At 45.7% G+C, this 17,185-nt stretch overlaps 1 protein-coding gene across 1 annotated transcript in view; it reads left to right on the forward strand.

The window, feature by feature from the left end:
- Nucleotides 1–17,185, forward strand: part of LOC115462200 (long-chain-fatty-acid--CoA ligase 1-like) — a 146,332-nt gene that overhangs the window by 10,540 nt on the left and 118,607 nt on the right. The window contains 2 exon segments of the mRNA XM_030192216.1: nucleotides 11,821–11,922; nucleotides 14,073–14,172. Of these exon segments, the coding sequence (XP_030048076.1) occupies nucleotides 11,821–11,922; nucleotides 14,073–14,172 (202 nt within the window).

Here is a 17,185-nt window from a genome sequence, read left to right on the forward strand (position 1 = left end):
GCATATCTAACTATTCCACACTGTCCTACCTGACTTCTACGCTCTATAAATGTCAGATTTCAAATTTACGGCATCAATGGCCAGGCACTAATGTTATTAGGGCATGGTCATTAAAAAAGATGAGCACGTGAGCCCTTAACACATGACCTATTTTGTAGGCGGGGCTTACATAACTAATCATGCACTGATCACCTAGGGGCCCTTTTACAAAGGTGTGGGAGGTTCTACATGCGTGCAATGTGTGCCAAAATGAGACTACCACCAGGCTAGCATGCTCCATGGTGGTAATTTCAGACTTGACATGCGCCCATACCACCAGGACAAATTATTGTTTGATTTCCTACCACACACGGCATTTCCAGTGTTAATCAGCAGTTGGCGCGTGCCAACTGGTTACCGCGTGTGTAGCACATGAGCACTTACCACTAGCTCAATGGGTGACGTTAAGGGCTCAGGCCATAAATAGGTGCAAGCAGGTTTCAATTTTACCGCAGGCCCTTTTCCCAACCCATTGGAAAAAAAGCCCTTTTTTCCCAGATGCAGTAAAAACTGGCCTGGCTTGTGCCAAAAACACATGCCCACACCACCGCAGGCCACTTTTTCCGTGGCTTAGTAAAAGGACCTCTTAGCGCATCAAAGCTAACTGATTAGTATAAAAATGCCCACTCTCCATCCCCAGGAACACCCTCTGTAAAAAAAAATAACATTTATCTTTTAGCAAACTGACTGTGGGACATCTCATAGCATTATTATTATTATTAGCATTTGTATAGCGCTACCAGACGCACACAGCGTTGAACACCTGACACAAAGATACAGTCCCTGCTCAAAAGAGCTTACAATCTAAATAATACAGACAGACAAGACAGTTACGGATGAGGGAAGTAATGGGTGAGAAGGAAGGAAGGGACAAGGGGAGGGCAATTAAGTAGTGGCTAGGAGCTAAAAAGCAGCAGTGAAAAGGTGGGTTTTCAGCATAGATTTGAAAACAGGTAGAGATGGAGCTAGACGTATAGGTCCAGGAAGTCAATTCCAGGCATAAGGTGCCGCAAGAGAAAAGGAGCAAAGCCTGGAGTTAGCAGTGGAGGAGAAGGGGGACGACAAGAGAGATTTGTCCAGTGAGCGGAGTTCAGGGGGAAGAATGTAGCGAGAGATGAGAGTGGAGAGGTAATGTGGGGGCTGCAGAGTGGATGCATTTAAAGGTCAACATGAGAAGTTTAAACTGTATGCGGAAGCGTCAGGGAGCCAGTGAAGTGACTTGAGGAGTGGGCTAGTGTGGGTATAACGGTTCTGGCGGAAAATAAGTCGTGGCGCAGAATTTTGAACAAATTGGAGAGGAGAGAGATGGCTGAGTGGAAGACCAGTGAGAAGTAAATTGCAATAGTCCAAGCGAGAGGTGACAAGGGTGTGGATAAGGGTTCTGGTAGCGTATTCAGAAAGGAAGGGGCGAATTGTGCTAATGTTGTAGATAAAGAAACGACAGATTTTGGCGATCTGTTGAATATGCGCAGAGAAGGAGAGAGAGGAATCAAAGATGACTCCAAGGTTACAAGCCGAGGAGACAAGGAGGATGTGAGAGCCATTAACAGAGATAGAGAAAGGGGGAAGAGGGGAGGTGGGTTTAGGGAGAAAAATGAGAAGTTCAGTTTTGGTCATGTTTAGCTTTAGATGGCGTTGAGACATCCAAGTAGCAATGTCAGACAAGCATGCTGAAATTTTGTACAGGATTGAGGTTGAGATTTCAGGGGTGGAAATGTAGATCTCAGAGTCATCAGCGTAAAGATGGCATCCGATGGTAAGGCCTTTCAAGCTGTGGTAAGGTAAAAGGAGTCCTAGGGCATCCTTTTACCAAGGTGCTCCCAAATTCCAAATCTGCTCAGCTTGAATTCACCAGACACCACACGTTCTTTTTCACAACCCTTTTCTACTGGAACTCTCTTCCCCTCGCTACACATTCTGAACTGTTTTTTAAAAATTTTAAATTGGCCATAAAAACCTTTCTCTTTCACCAAGCATTTAACAACACATAATTGAAGTGCACCAAGGCTTGCATCATCCTCACTGTCCTTCTGTTATTTCTATTCTCTCCCTTCTTCCCTCTCCTTTTTTCCCTTCTCCCTTTTCTTTCAATTTTACTAATTAGATGGAGCATGATTGCCCTATGGTTGAACTAACTCTTTCCTGTCCAATATTGTAGTTCCTTTCCTACTTTAGGTTGTTTAGTTTGTAAACCACCCAGATCTGCAAGTTTGGGTGGTATAGTAAGTTTTAATAAACTATAAACTACAGTAGGTCAAGGGTAGAAGGGAAGGCTGAACCTGTTCAGTAATCCAGAGTTTCAAAATGTAATTGGCATATTCTCTAATTAGGTCTTATCTAGTGGTTAGCACTGGGATCAGTTTTGTATTGTCAAGCCTGATCTAGAATTTCAAGCCCATCTCGATATGTTATCTATGTATATCTCTTTATGAACTTTAGAAGGAAGCTCTTTAAGACATTACAAGTGCTGAGGCAAGCATTGGATTGAGTCTCCAATATACCCTGATTTCAGAATGATCATTTGTCATGTTATGTACAAAAGTCTCCCATTTGGAGACATTTTTGGGTATGTTAGAAAACCCTGATCCAAGCCAGGGATAAAAGCATCCAAGTACTTTCAGCATGGGGTGGCTTGCACTGAAGAAGAGTGAGTCAGGCTACACTACTTGTCTTACAATATGCTTCAAGGTGTTCTTGATCTTGAAAGCAGCAGTACCCTGCAGCTACTTAACTTGCATGATTTGGGAGTTGAGTTTCACATATTGAGTTTATTATGTATTTATTTCAGGTTCTTGATAAACCGCATGGGGTTCAAACATGGCTGCTGTGCAATCTGTAATTCAATAAAATCTGGGGGCAGAGAAACAAAAGGGAAGGGGCAGAGGATGTACAGATCAACTGGAAGCCTCAGAGAACAAATGTGTCTTGAGCAGGGCTTTAAATTTGGCAAACGATGGCTCCAGATGCAGATAGGAGGGCAAGGCATTCCTGATAGAGGGACCGGCAAAACTGAAAAAGGATTCTCAGGAAATTGTCAGTCTGAAGGAAGCGAGAGAAGGGATAATCAGAAGGTTCACTTTGGAAGAGTGGAGGGAGTGAGAGGGGACATAGGGAAGCAGAACAGAGTGACGATAAAAGATCAAGGGAGACAACAATGACAGAAAGATGTTAATCTAAGGCTATGCGAATGGTGTCATAGAATGAGAGAAGCAAAATCTCTGTGCTGTATTGGCAGTGGAAACCCTATTGAAAAGGATGTAATACAGTGTGCTCAAGAAAATCTTCTAACTGAAAGAGGACCAATTTCTCAATGATTTGTTAGAAAAAGGGCAGCATGGAGATGATGAAGCATTGGCAGGGAGAGGTGGGTCCAAACTGGGCTTTTTAAACAATGGGTGAACTAGGGCATGCTTCCATGGGGAGGGGAACATACCCAAAGCCAAACTAGAGTTAAGGAGGGGAAGAATTAGAGGGGATAGAAGGAGGAAAAGCTGACTAACTAAGTGAGCAGGCCAAGGATTGAGGGAGGATGAGGACGGGTTAAGCAACCTAAGAGTCTGGAGCACTGCTGAAGTTGAGGGGCGATTGAAGGAGGACCATGGGGACAAGGGGAACAGATTGGAGGGAGGCAGCAGAGGTGGGGTCTGGGAAGATTGGGGAGATGAAAAGTGTAAGCTTTTTACTTTCTAGCTTGCAGGTTCAAATCCAGCTCAAGGCAGACAAAAATTGGCCTTGGCAAAATAAACTATTGGTCTTGGTTCCATTCCAGGAGGCCATAGCAGAAGCATTCACATGGCAACCCCTGCCAGATTCCTACTTACCTTGAGTTCTGTTGCTGCAGATGGACCATTGGTCTGACCCAGTATAGCTATTCTTATGTTCACACCAAAATGTCAAGTTAAAACACTAGTCACAGAAAACGTCATTCTTCTCAAAGCTCAGAAGTCCAGTTTATAAATGTAGCTCTCAACAGGATACAAAACTCATATGGGAATCTTTATAGTAGAAATACCGAGGCATAAGGCTTTGCCTATCCTGTTGCACCACTGTTAAATTGTTTCTATTTGTGAACCCCCAGCACCCATCCCCAAATGCCTAAGATTTTCAGGGCAGTCACTAAGGTTAAGGTTTGGGAATTATTACTGACAGCCCCATGGTAAAATAATGGAAGGACCAGCCCATGGAGGTTGGACCTGAGAGTCAATAAAAGCGCTGAGTGTAGGGAGTACTAGGTCTTTGATAGCCCATCCCTACCAGATGACCAAAGTTACCGATTGGGAATGTTGTATTGGGATGGGCCACGGAAGAAAATTTAGCAAATAGCATTGGACTTGGATTGTTCATTTGACTGGGAACTCTGCAGTACCCCCCATGAAGTGGTGGCTCAGGTCAAAGAATTTTAAACCGAAAGAGGAGCAAGCAGGGCCCTCACTGTCACTGTACCTAGGCCAGAGATATTACTGCAAGGGGGATTTTGTGTTTAGAGTTTACTATCCAGCTTATTTTCGAAAGAGATCGCCGGCCATCTTCCGACACAAATCAGGAGATAGCTGGCGATCTCCTAAAGTCGGCCAAACCAGTATAATCGAAAGCCAATTTTGTCCGGCTTCAACTGCTTTCCGTCGCGGAGCCGGCCAAACTTCAAGGGGGCGTGTCGGTAGGGTAGTGAAGGCGGGACAGGGGCAGGACATGGGGCATGCTCACGAGATGGCCGGCTTCACCCGATAATGGAAAAAAGAAAGCCGGCCTTGACGAGCATTTCACCGGCTTTACTTGGTCCCTTTTTTTCACGACCAAGCTTCGAAAGGAGCCCCAACTGACCAGATGACCACTGAAGGGAATCGGGGATGACCTCCCCTTACTCCCCCAGTGGTCACCAACCCCCTCCCACCCAAAAAAAATAAAAAAAATATATATATTTTTGACAGCCTCTATGCCAGCCTCAAATGTCATACCCAGCTCCCTGACAGCAGTATGCAGGTCCCTGGAGCAGTTTTAGTGGGTGCAGTGCACTTCAGGCAGGTGGACCCAGGCCCACCCCCTCCCCACCTGTTACACTTGTGGTGGTAAATATTGAGCTTTCCAACCGCCCCCCCAAAACCCACTGTACCCATATCTAGGTGCTCCCCTTCATCCCTAAGGGCTATGGTAGTGGTGTACAGTTGTGGTGAGTGGGTTTTAGGGGGGATTTGGGGGGCTCAGCACACAAGGTAAGGGAGCTATGCACCTGGGAGCTATTTTTGAAGTCCACTGCAGTGCCCCCTAGGGTGCCCGGTTGCTGTCCTGGCATGTCAGGGGGACCAGTGCACTACAAATGCTGGCCCCTCCCACAACCAAGTGGCTTGGATTTGGCCGGGTCTGAGATGGCCGGCTTTGGTTTCCATTATGGGCGAAAAACGAAGCCGGCCATATCAAATCCAGCGATCTCAACATTTATGTTGAGATTTGGCCGGCCCCAATCGTATTATCGATAAAAAAGATGGCCGGCCCATTCACGAAGCCAGCCCCGGATATGGCCACCCATAAAGATGGCCGGCCCCGTTCGATGATGCCCCTCCAAGTATCTAATCCCTAGACTTAAATTTAAGAATGGAAAGCTGACTCTGAGGATAATGTCAAGTATCCTGTTTCAATTGCAATGAAGAGGAATATGAGACAAAAGGTTTTGTGCGTACATGTGTGTGTGTGTGCACTGTAGTTTATCAAAAGGAGAAAATTACCCTATGCAGCGTTCCTTTTATTTTGTTTGATGGGAAGATAATCACTATTTGGAAAGATTGAAATGTGAATGTAGAAAGGCTCCCTGATATCATTTGACAAAGTATCTCATGAAAGACTCCAGAGGAAATTGGAGAGTCATGGGATAGGAGGTAGTGTTCTATTGTGGATTAAAAACTGGTTAAAAGATAGAAAACAGAGAGTAGGGTTAAATGGTCAGTATTTTCAATAGAGAGGGGTAGATAGTGGGATTCCCCAGGGGTGTGTGCTGGGACCGCTGCTTGTTAACATATTTATAAATGATCTAGAGATGGGAGTAACTAGTGCGGTAATTACATTTGCTGACAACACAAAGTTATTCAAAGTTGTTAAATCGCAAGAGGATTGTGAAAAATTACAAGAGGACCTTACGAGACTAAGAGACTGGGCGTCTAAATGGCAGTTGGCGTTTAATGTGAGGAAGTGCAAAGTGATGCATGTGGGAAAGAGGAACCCGAACTACAGCTACATAATGCAAGGTTCCATGTTAGCAGTCACCGACCGGGAAAGGGATCTCAGCGTCGTTGTTGATAATACGTTGAAACCCTCTGCTCAGTGTGCTGTGGCGGCTAAGAAAGAAAATAGAATGTTAGGTATTATTAGGAAAGGAATAAACAAAGATGAGGACATTATAATACCTTTGTATTGGTTCATGGTGTGACCGCACCTCAAATATTGTGTTCAATTCTGGTCGCCGCATCTCAAAAAAGATGAAGGATGAAGAAAATGATAAAGGGGATGGGACGACTTCCCTATGTGGAAAGGTTGAAGCATCTAGGGCTTTTCAGCTTGGAGAAAAGACAGCTGACGGGAGATATGATAGAGGTCTATAAAATAATGAGTGGAATGGAACGGGTAGACGTGAATCCACTGTTTATTTCTGGGATAAGCAGCATAAAATGTATTGAACTTTTTCAGGATCTTGCCAGGTATTTGTGACCTGGTTTGGCCACTGTTGGAAACAGGATGCTGGGCTTGATGGACCTTTGGTCTGTCCCAGTGTGGCAATAATTATGTACTTATGGTGCTCCTGTCGCTTGAACCAGGAGAAAAATAGGGAAGGAAGCTGGTTGGAAACTACTGTGCTGCCCTTCTGGACTAGTGAGTGCCTGAAGAACTTTTTAATATATTTTAATATATTTATAAATGATTTAGAGATGGGAGTAACTAGCGAGGTAATTAAATTTGCTGATGACACAAAGTTATTCAAAGTCGTTAACTCGCGACAGGATTGTGAAAAATTACAAAAGGACCTTACGAGACTGGGAGACTGGGCAGCTAAATGGCAGATGACGTTTAATGTGAGCAAATGCAAGGTGATGCATGTGGGAAAAAAGAACCCGAATTATAGCTACGTCATGCAAGGTTCCACGTTAGGAGTTATGGACCAAGAAAGGGATCTGGGTGTCGTCGTCGATAACACGCTGAAACCTTCTGCTTAGTGTGCTGCTGCGGCTAGGAAAGCGAATAGAATGTTGGGTATTATTAGGAAAGGTATGGAAAACAGGTGTGAGGATGTTATAATGCCGTTGTATCGCTCCATGGTGCGACCGCACCTTGAGTATTGTGTTCAATTCTGGTCGCCGCATCTCAAGAAAAATATAGTAGAATTGGAAAAGGTGCAGCGAAGGGCGACTAAAATGATAGCGGGGATGGGACGACTTCCCTATGAAGAAAGACTAAGGAGGCTAGGGCTATACAGCTTGGAGAAGAGACGGCTGAGGGGAGACATGATAGCGGTATATAAAATAATGAGTGGAGTGGAACAGGTGGATGTGAAGCGTCTGTTCACGCTTTCCAAAAATACTAGGACTAGGGGGCATGCGATTAAACTACAGTGTAGTAAATTTAATACAAATTGGAGAAAATTTTTCTTCACCCAACGTGTAATTAAACTCTGGAATTCATTGCTGGAAAATGTGGTGAAGGCAGTTAACTTAGCAGAGTTTAAAAAGGGGTTGGACGGTTTCCTAAAGGACAAGTCCATAAACCGCTACTAAACGGACTTGGAAAAATCCAAAATCCCAGGAATAACATGTATAGAATGTTTGTACGTTTGGGAAGCTTGCCAGGTGCCCTTGGCCTGGATTGGCCGCTGTCTTGGACAAGATGCTGGGCTCGATGGACCCTTGGTCTTTTCCCAGTATGGCATTACTTATGTACTTATGTTAGCAATCCCATCCCTGGATCTGGCATCTGTTCTCTCTCAACTCCCTCTATCCCCAGCTGGCATCTCCTCTTCTCTCATCCACCCTCCTCCACCCCCAGCTGCTTTAGACTACGTGTTTTCCTTTGAGCAGTTGCCGATAGTGGTAGCGAATTACATACTCTTCCTGAGACCTGCCTTTGGCACCTTCTCTTTGCTACGCTCTGCCCTCATGGAAACAAGAAGTTTGCATCAGAGAAGGGGGGGGGGGGGGCAAGGGATTTGAAAGAGAAAGTGAGCTGCCAGTTTTTGGGAGGAGGGATTGAAAGAGAGCGAGTGATGTTGGAACTAGAACTGGACCTGGTTGGGGAGGGGGAGAGATAGGACAAAATGCTGGGGCTGGAGGGGAAGTGACAGGCAGATGTCAGTGAAAAAGGGGAGCAGAAATTGGATGGGATTCAACAGAAAGGGAAGTAGAAGTTGGATGGGACTTGGTGATTGAGTGGGAGAATGTTGGAGGTTAGAGCAGGAAATTATTATGAGAGAGGATAGGTATAAATGGTTATAGTTAGATGGCTTGGCAGTATAAGTGAGAATGTGAAATGGGAGTAAGAGAGCAAATGAAGTACAGAAGAGGTTGAGACATGGTTGTGAATAGCCTGAAGGATTAGAGAACAGATGAGATGCCATGAAAAAGAATGAGGGCACTGTGGAAAAGTATGAGAAAGGAAGGAAAGATGAATGGGGGTGGTAATGGGTTTAAAAAAAAGATGGTGAAGGAGAGTCAATAGGAAATGGGATAGAGGGTAAAAGAAATGGACTGGAGACAAGGGAAAGAAAGAGAGACGGGGATGGAGCTGGGACTGGTGAGGCAGTGGAGGTAGATGAGTACAAATGATGTAAAAGATGGGAGACTAGGGAATGGTGAAAGAAGAGGGGTAGGGTAGGATAGGAGGCTGAGGAAGAAGAAAGTTGGGGGGGGGGGGGGCAATGGGATTGCCAGAGAGGGGATAAGAGGAAGATGGGGGAAAGCAGATAGGTGAAATGGAAACTAAGGACTAGATGGTGAGAGAAAGGGAGCATGAGGGGTAAAAATTATATAGGTGGATAAAGAGGCAGAGAAGAAACAAAAAGAGAGGTCAGTGCCAGATGGATGTAGGGAAGAAAGCGAAGAAGGACAAGAGTAGTGAAAAGAAATGCAAAGGCACACCTGGAAAAGAATTTAGGAGAAGACCAACACAAAAAGTGACCAACCCAATTAGAAATGTGCCCAAACAACAAAGTAGACAATTAAAACAATATATTTTTATTTAATACATTTTCAGGATTGAAATGTGTCTGTTTTGAGAAATGTACATCTTTGAAATTTTTGTATTTAGCATAGGAGAAAATGCATTTTTGTTTTTCTTTTGCCAGAATTGCACTGATTGGATGGAGTGGAGGGAGTTCTCCATTTCAGTTTTTTTTCTGTATGTTTTTTGTGGTCCCTTATTTTGTATCAGGTGAGGGTCTGTCCATATTCTATATGTGCAACTGAGATAAAGGATTCTGCTAGAATGTAGTGTCTGGGTAGGAATCAATAACAGCCCAGCATGTTCGGTTTCACAGTAGCAGTAATATTGGTGCTTTAGGGCCCAGTATAAAATTTAAGGCACTATCTTTTCATAGGTGGCTTAGGGATGTTATGGTGTGGTACATATTTTGAGTGTCTTTTACTATTTTGTCAAGTGTGTGGTCCTATTTGAAAGCAGGCTCTGCGGCAAGGGCCCCAGAGCTGCCCTTGTCACCCCAAATAAAAATGCTCAGAATTAGTGATTTCCACATCCTGTAGTCACCACACAAACAAAAAAAAAAACCCATCTGCTTTAAATAAAGTGTAATTTTGAATATTTTTTGTATGGTAACTTTTAAGGCGTATAACTCCATTTTGGGAGAATATGGACTTACTGATACTGAACTGGAGCTTCAGAGTTTATGTTGAAATTCGGACCAATCCTGTAGAGAATTCAGACTCCACTCTCACATAGAAGAAACTTGGCTGGAGGGGGTTTCTTTATGTATAGAAGGCCATGGTGTCTTGTATTACTAATTTAAAGTAGGGGAAATGTTGCTTTGACTTGCCCTTCTGTTGCCACCCCAAATATTTCTGTCTTGAGATGCCATTGCTCTTACACTACCCTCCTCTCTACCTTTCTCCCCTTTACTCTGCTGTCTTCTGCCTGCCACATAGCCTGTGCTGCTCTGTTTTCTGTTTCTCTGTGGGGAAGGAAGTGGGGGGGAGAGGGGTCAGGGCCAGCCTAAGGGTATCTTATCCCTAGACCAGTGCTACTCAACTGGTGCGCGCGTGTGTGTGTGTGTGTGTGTGTGTGTGTGTGTGTGCCCCTGTGATCTTGCTGATATGTATACAAGCAGCAGGAGGAGAGGCACATTTTCTCTCCCCACCCCCACCCACCGACTGGACACAAGCGGCTAACACCTCCTTCTCTCCTCCCCTTATCCAAACAGGACAGCAATAGCATAAAGAAAATGGTGGCATGGAGTTTCGGGACCTATGTGCTTGCTCAGCATCTGCTGATGCCTCCCCCTCTGATCTTAGAAGTTGTGTCAGAGAGGACAGGACTGTAACAGGCCCTGCACCAACATTTTCAATTTCTACCACAGAAAAGGAAGATTAGAGAGATGTGCCAGACACAGAAGAAGATAGAAGGAGATATTGGGAGGGGGGACATGTTCATGTTGGATATGGAAAAAGATAGGAGATCGTGGGGAGCATGTTAGACAGGGAGGAAGGTGGATGGGAGATCGGGGAGATGCTGGAGAGGAAAGTGTGCTCTCTCCTTGCTAGTTCATGTGAATATGATAGGGGGCATAATGAGAGAAATTTCCTATGGTGCTAGCCCATGTCAATTAAAAAAAAAATCTTCACTGTATGAGATACATGTATGCAAATGAATGTGTTAATATGCCATACCCTACCCTTTGCCCCCTAAAATGAAACAGTCAAACTATGCCCATGTAACCAGGGTTACATACCCTGTTTCCCCGAAAATAAGACATCCCCTGAAAATAAGACCTAGTAGAGGTTTTGCTGAATTGCTAAATATAAGGCCTCCCCCGAAAGTAAGACCTAGCAAAGTTTTTGTTTGGCCCCGATGGGACATGGAGACAGAAACCTTAATTTTTTTCGCTGCAACCCAAAGACGAAATAATCCTACCTAATAAAAAGCACATCCAATGTTCTGAAGCCGCCAGCATTGCAGTGAAGCCTGAAGCCCTGAAGTGTTCGTCGGCTTCGTAATAGCTCCGCCCTCCACTCGCTAGCCCCGCCCTCAGAGCACAGCTGATCACAACAAAGTTGTTCGCGCTGTTCCGCCCTCCCGCCCCTCGCGCTGTGTCACTCACTCAGTTCCTTGCGCTGCTAAAAAAAAAACGTCACGGGGGCAAGGGGTCAGTAACACGGAGGGGGGGTTGAAATCGAAGGGACGGGGGACTCTGCAACTCCGTGGGAGGGGCGTGGGCGGAGCTTCGAAACAAGCAGGACTGGTTGGAGGTGGTGTTGAAAGACATTAAAAGAAAAAAAAAAAAAGAAGGAGGAGAGCAACAATAAATGTGAATTCTTCTTCATGAAAAAATAAGACATCCCCTGAAAATAAGACCTAGCGCATCTTTGGGAGCAAAATTAATATAAGACACTGTCTCATTTTCGGGGAAACAGGGTATTTATACACGGTCTTTCCATTTTCAGCACAATATATACTTCAGGTACAAACAAATCCTTGCACACAAGACTCACATGCTAGGTGTCATACTCCTGAATGTCATTGTTTGCTTGTGGTGTAGCAGTGGTACATGTTTCAGAGGACCTATTGCTGTTTCAGGTTGTGGATCGTGCACAGTGCATAGGCTCTGCATTGCTCCAGCAAGGCTTCAAACCTTCACCAGATCAATTTATTGGCATCTTTGCACCGAACAGACCTGAGGTAAGTCTTGAATGGGGAGAAAAATGATCTGCTGGGCTGCACTTAATGAAGTCAGCTACTACTGGTTATAAATGCTTCTCACATTTAAGCCAAAATGATCAAAGCTTTACAGGGTCACTGAGAGCTGACAATCAGCCAACTTCTATCGGGGTTCTCAAACTTGTCCTGGGGAAACCCTAGCCAAGCAGGTTTTCAGGGTATCCAGAGTGACTATGCATGAGATTTGCATACCAAGGAGGCAGGGTGTGCAAATTGATCTCATGAATATTTGTTGTAAATGTCCTCAAAACCTGACTGGTTGGGTCTTCCCCCAGGACAGGTTTGGGAATAACTGCTCTGTGTACTTGCACAGCTAAATAGTTGAATACAAGACTTAAATGCAATTCCTCTGTTCATACAGCTGCTGCTGCTCCCTCGCAATGACCCCTCCTTAAGTCAGCAGCTCTACTTTATCACCCTCTCCCTCTTCCCCCCTCCCTCCCCTTAACCCTTTCCTTACCTCCTATCTCCCACCTTTCCTCCTTCCTTGCAACACTTCCCTCCCTCCCCCCCCCAATCCTACCCCTTGTTGGCCTTCAGCCCAGTTGTGTCCAGCCCCTCCTAATCGGATTGGCCTATTTCTATTCCTCTGTTCATACAGCTCTGTACCTGGGTATCTCACAATACCTTTGGTACCTTTTGGGCTACTTATACAACACTTCAAAGGCAGGGGAAGATAATGAAATATTAGGATCAGTGAGACATCTGTTCACACCATATTTGCATAAACAGCTAATCCCTGGATGGGTTTGCCATCAAAATTCAATAAGGCAGTTGCTTAGTCTACCTATTAACGGACTTTTCCAGAAGCTGGAGTTAATATTGGTGTGCCCACTGCCAATGAGCACTTGTACAAGATCCCACAAATAAAATCTAGATCTCAATGATGCAAACCCTGTGAAAATGGACATGGCCCCTCTTTTTCTGCCAAAAAAGGCAGAGGCAATAGATGAATGGGCCCTTCTTACAGAAGTGTTTACAATGACCAGTCATTGGCTGTGGTACAGAAACATGTTTATCTTCAGCAATATTGGTGTAAACAAACATACTGGTTTCAGCCAAGTTGAGAAAGCCTTAAGTATGATAGTAGCTGGCTTAACTTTAGCATAAATATCAGTCTGTTGTCATTGTAATAATCAGAAATTGCCTTATGTGAAAAAATGAAGGGCAGATTTCCTGCTTATTTTACGTGGTGTGGGATGTTATGCCATTGCTTAGATCCAGTTTACCTTGGAGTCTGTATTTATTTTTGTCACATTTGTACCCTGTACTTTCCCACTCATGGCAGGCTCAATGCAGCTTACATGAGGCAATGGAGGGTTAAGTGACTTGCCCAGAGTCACAAGGAGCTGCCTGTGCTTTAAGTGGGAATCAAACTCAGTTCCTCAGGACCAAAGTCCACCACCCTAACCACTAAGCCACTCCTCCACTCCCAAGTGCTCTTACACAAAACATCAAGTGGGCAATAACAGTTTAACACTAACACTTCAAGGATAACGTACAATAATGCAGGTAAGAACCTGAATCCTCAACCAAAAAGCTCAATCAATGGGGTGCCTGAGGCAACAAGAATAACAAGGATAGTTCTAGAAAATAGATGAACTCAGGCTTCTGTGGTTCCCAGCCTATTTCTCTGCAAGAGATTCTGATCTTGTTTTTGTTTTAATTTTAGCTATGTTTACCTCCTTCCTGTAGTGATTTGCACAGCTTGCATCCCAATTTGAGCATTCAACTGCCTCATTTATCCCTCTCCTGAATACTACTTATGCATGTGGTTTTATTTTTACACTCTTCTCCTTTGAGCCATAGTGAGTGGAGGAGTGGCCTAGTGGTTAGGGTGGTGGACTTTGGTCCTGTGGAACTGAGTTCAATTCCCGCTTCAGGCACAGGCAGCTCCTTGTGACTCTGGGCAAGTCACTTAACCCTCTATTGCCCCATGTAAGCCACATTGAGCCTGCCATGAGTGGGAAAGTGCAGCGTACAAATGTAATAAAATATCCATTGTACCTTTGAGGAAGGGAGGGGGGTGTAGGCAGCAAGTGTCCTCACAGGCTTATTGCTGAACTTTGATGGCAGTTTGAACTAATATTGAACTTACATTCTCTGCACAGTGGGTAATTGCTGAGCTGGGCTGCTATACTTACTCCATGGTGACGGTTCCACTCTACGACACCTTGGGAGCAGATGCAATGGTCTATGTCATAAACAAAGGTATTCCATTTTCATGTAACTTTAAGAAAGATCACACTGTAGATACATGAGTGCCACTAATTTGGCTTTAAGTTGTATAGAAATGGTAGTTGTTGACTTTAAGTTATAGCAAAAGTAACAATTTTTATGTGGGGTATGAGTCACAATCTGAGTAACATAATCAGGGCCGGTCTTAGGCCGAGGCGACCGAGGCGGCCGTATAGGGCCCCGCGCTTAGGGGGGCCCCGCGCGGCGCACCTCAGTCAGCCTTGACCTAGTTTCGCCCGGGGATCGCCGCCGCTCGTCCGAACTGCCCGCCCTCTTCTCTCCCCCATGATCGATCACCGATCCCTTTCCTTTTTCGCTTTTAAATTTACCTCCAGTCCGGCAGCGTCAATGAAAGCGCTCCCAGCCAGTAAAAGCGCTTCTCTTCGCTGTGTCCCGCCTTCTTCTGATGTCATGATGTCAGAAGAAGGCGGGACACAGCGAAGAGAAGCGCTTTTACTGGCTGGGAGCGCTTTCACTGACGCTGCCGGACTGGAGGTAAATTTAAAAGCGAAAAAGGAAAGGGATCGATGATCGATCGTGCATCATGGGGGAGAGACGAGGGCAGGCAGGGGAAAGAGAGACATGGATGGGATGGCAGGGCTCAGGGAGAGAGGGGAATTGCTGGATACATGGGTGAATGGAGGGGGGCAGGGGAGAGAGGAACAGATGGGAGGGCAGGGCCCAGGGAGAGGAGAAATTGCTGGAAATGGAGGGGAAGGGAGAGGGAACAATTACTGGATGTGGATGGAGGAGGGAAGGGCAGAGAGGGCCAAGGATGGACTTGGATGGGATGGCAGGGCCCAGGGAGAGAGGGGAATTGCTGGATACATGGGTGAATGGAGGGGGGCAGGGGAGAGAGGAACAGATGGGGAGGGCAGGGCCCAGGGAGAGGAGAAATTGGTGGAAATGGAGGGGAAGGGAGAGGGAACAATTACTGGATGTGGATGGAGGAGGGAAGGGCAGAGAGGGCCAAGGATGGACTTGGATGGGATGGCAGGGCCCAGGGAGAGAGGGGAATTGCTGGATACATGGGTGAATGGAGGGGGGCAGGGGAGAGAGGAACAGATGGGAGGGCAGGGCCCAGGAAGAGGAGAAATTGCTGGAAATGGAGGGGAAAGGAGAGGGAACAATTACTGGATGTGGATGGAGGAGGGAAGGGCAGAGAGGGCCAAGGATGGACTTGGATGGGATGGCAGGGCCCAGGGAGAGAGGGGAATTGCTGGATGCATGGGTGAATGGAGGGGGGAGGGGAGGAGAGGAACAGATGGGAGGGCAGGGCCCAGGGAGAGGAGAAATTGCTGGAAATGGAGGGGAAGGGAGAGGGAACAATTACTGGATGTGGACGGAGGAGGGAAGGGCAGAGAGGGCCAAGGATGGACTTGGATGGGATGGCAGGGCCCAGGGAGAGAGGGGAATTGCTGGATACATGGGTGAATGGAGGGGGGGCAGGGGAGAGAGGAACAGATGGGAGGGCAGGGCCCAGGGAGAGGAGAAATTGCTGGAAATGGAGGGGAAGGGCGAGGGGACAATTACTGGATGTGGATGGAGGAGGGAAGGGCAGAGAGGGCCAAGGATGGACTTGGATGGGATGGCAGGGCCCAGGGAGAGAGGGGAATTGCTGGATACATGGGTGAATGGAGGGAGGCAGGGGAGAGAGGAACAGATGGGAGGGCAGGGCCCAGGGAGAGGAGAAATTGCTGGAGGGGAGGGGAGAGAGGAGAATTGCTGGATGTGGATGGAGGAGGGAAGGGCAGAGAGGGCCAAGGATGGACTTGGATGGGATGGCAGGGCCCAGGGAGAGGAGAAATTGCTGGAAATGGAGTGGAGGGGAGAGAGGAGAAATGCTGGATGTGTATGGAGGGCAAATTGTTGAATTTAAGGGCTGGATCGGAACACTTTGAAGGCAGATGCTGAAACTGGAGAAAGGATAGTGACAGGGGGCTACAGATGGTAGACAGAACACATAAGGACACAGGAGGATGGTGGACACGGTGAGAGAAAAAATATCAAACGGAAAGAAGACACTGCATAAAACAGAAGACACTGGGACCAAAGCGAATAGAAAAACTAAATGATCAGACAACAAAGGTAGAAAATTTATTAATTGGAATATGTCAGCTTTTAGAAATGTGCATCTGTGATATTTTGCATGTAAGTTTCAATTTTTCTAGTATTGCTGCATGCTGAGTCTGACTTCTTGAGGTAACTTTCCATTCAGTATTTTGCCTTCATATTTGTTGTGTCATGTGTTTTACAAGTGTGATCAAGGTACAGTATCCTGCTAGCGTGTAGTATTTGCAGCCCTTTTTTTTCCACAAGGTAGTGTATTTGTGTTATAGAGCCTGGTGTAATTACAGTTCTGCCTTTCCATGCATAAGGTTGTAGCTCGTCCTGTCCTTGGAATTAGTGCTGTTATGGTTCGGTAAGGTTCTGACTGTGTTTTTGCACAAGTTTGTGTATAGTGTTTTGCAGTGGAGAGATTGTGTGTCCGCACCTCTGACCCCCCGGGGTTATGAGAATTTGAACTACTAATTGTGGACTTGAATAATTTCTTGGGAGGGGGGGTTTCATGATAGCATTGTGCTTATTATTTCAATCAGTTTTTCTGTACAAGTTTAGCTTCATTTGTCTTTATTTGAAATTTCATAAATAAAAAATTTTTCTAAAAACTGAATAATCTTATCAATGGGCGGGGGCGGGGCTAGAATAGGGGCGGGGCTAGGATGGGGCCCCACCAAATTGGTCTGCATAGGGCCCCGCACTTGCTAAGACCGGCCCTGAACATAGTAAATAAGAGCAGGTAAAGAGCAGCGGGATGTTAGTCGACAAAATAAGGTGGCTAGTTGTACCTGCTTCTCTGTGCATTTTTACGAAGCAAGTCATTTAAATCTTCCTTAGACCTCCATGCTATTGCTATATAGTGAATTGTGTATTTATAAATTCCTTTTTTGAATTCATGACTGTTTGTCCCCACCACTTCCTTCCA

Source organism: Microcaecilia unicolor, chromosome 2 (genome assembly GCF_901765095.1).
Source record: "Microcaecilia unicolor chromosome 2, aMicUni1.1, whole genome shotgun sequence".
Taxonomy (NCBI): Eukaryota; Metazoa; Chordata; class Amphibia; order Gymnophiona; family Siphonopidae; genus Microcaecilia; species Microcaecilia unicolor.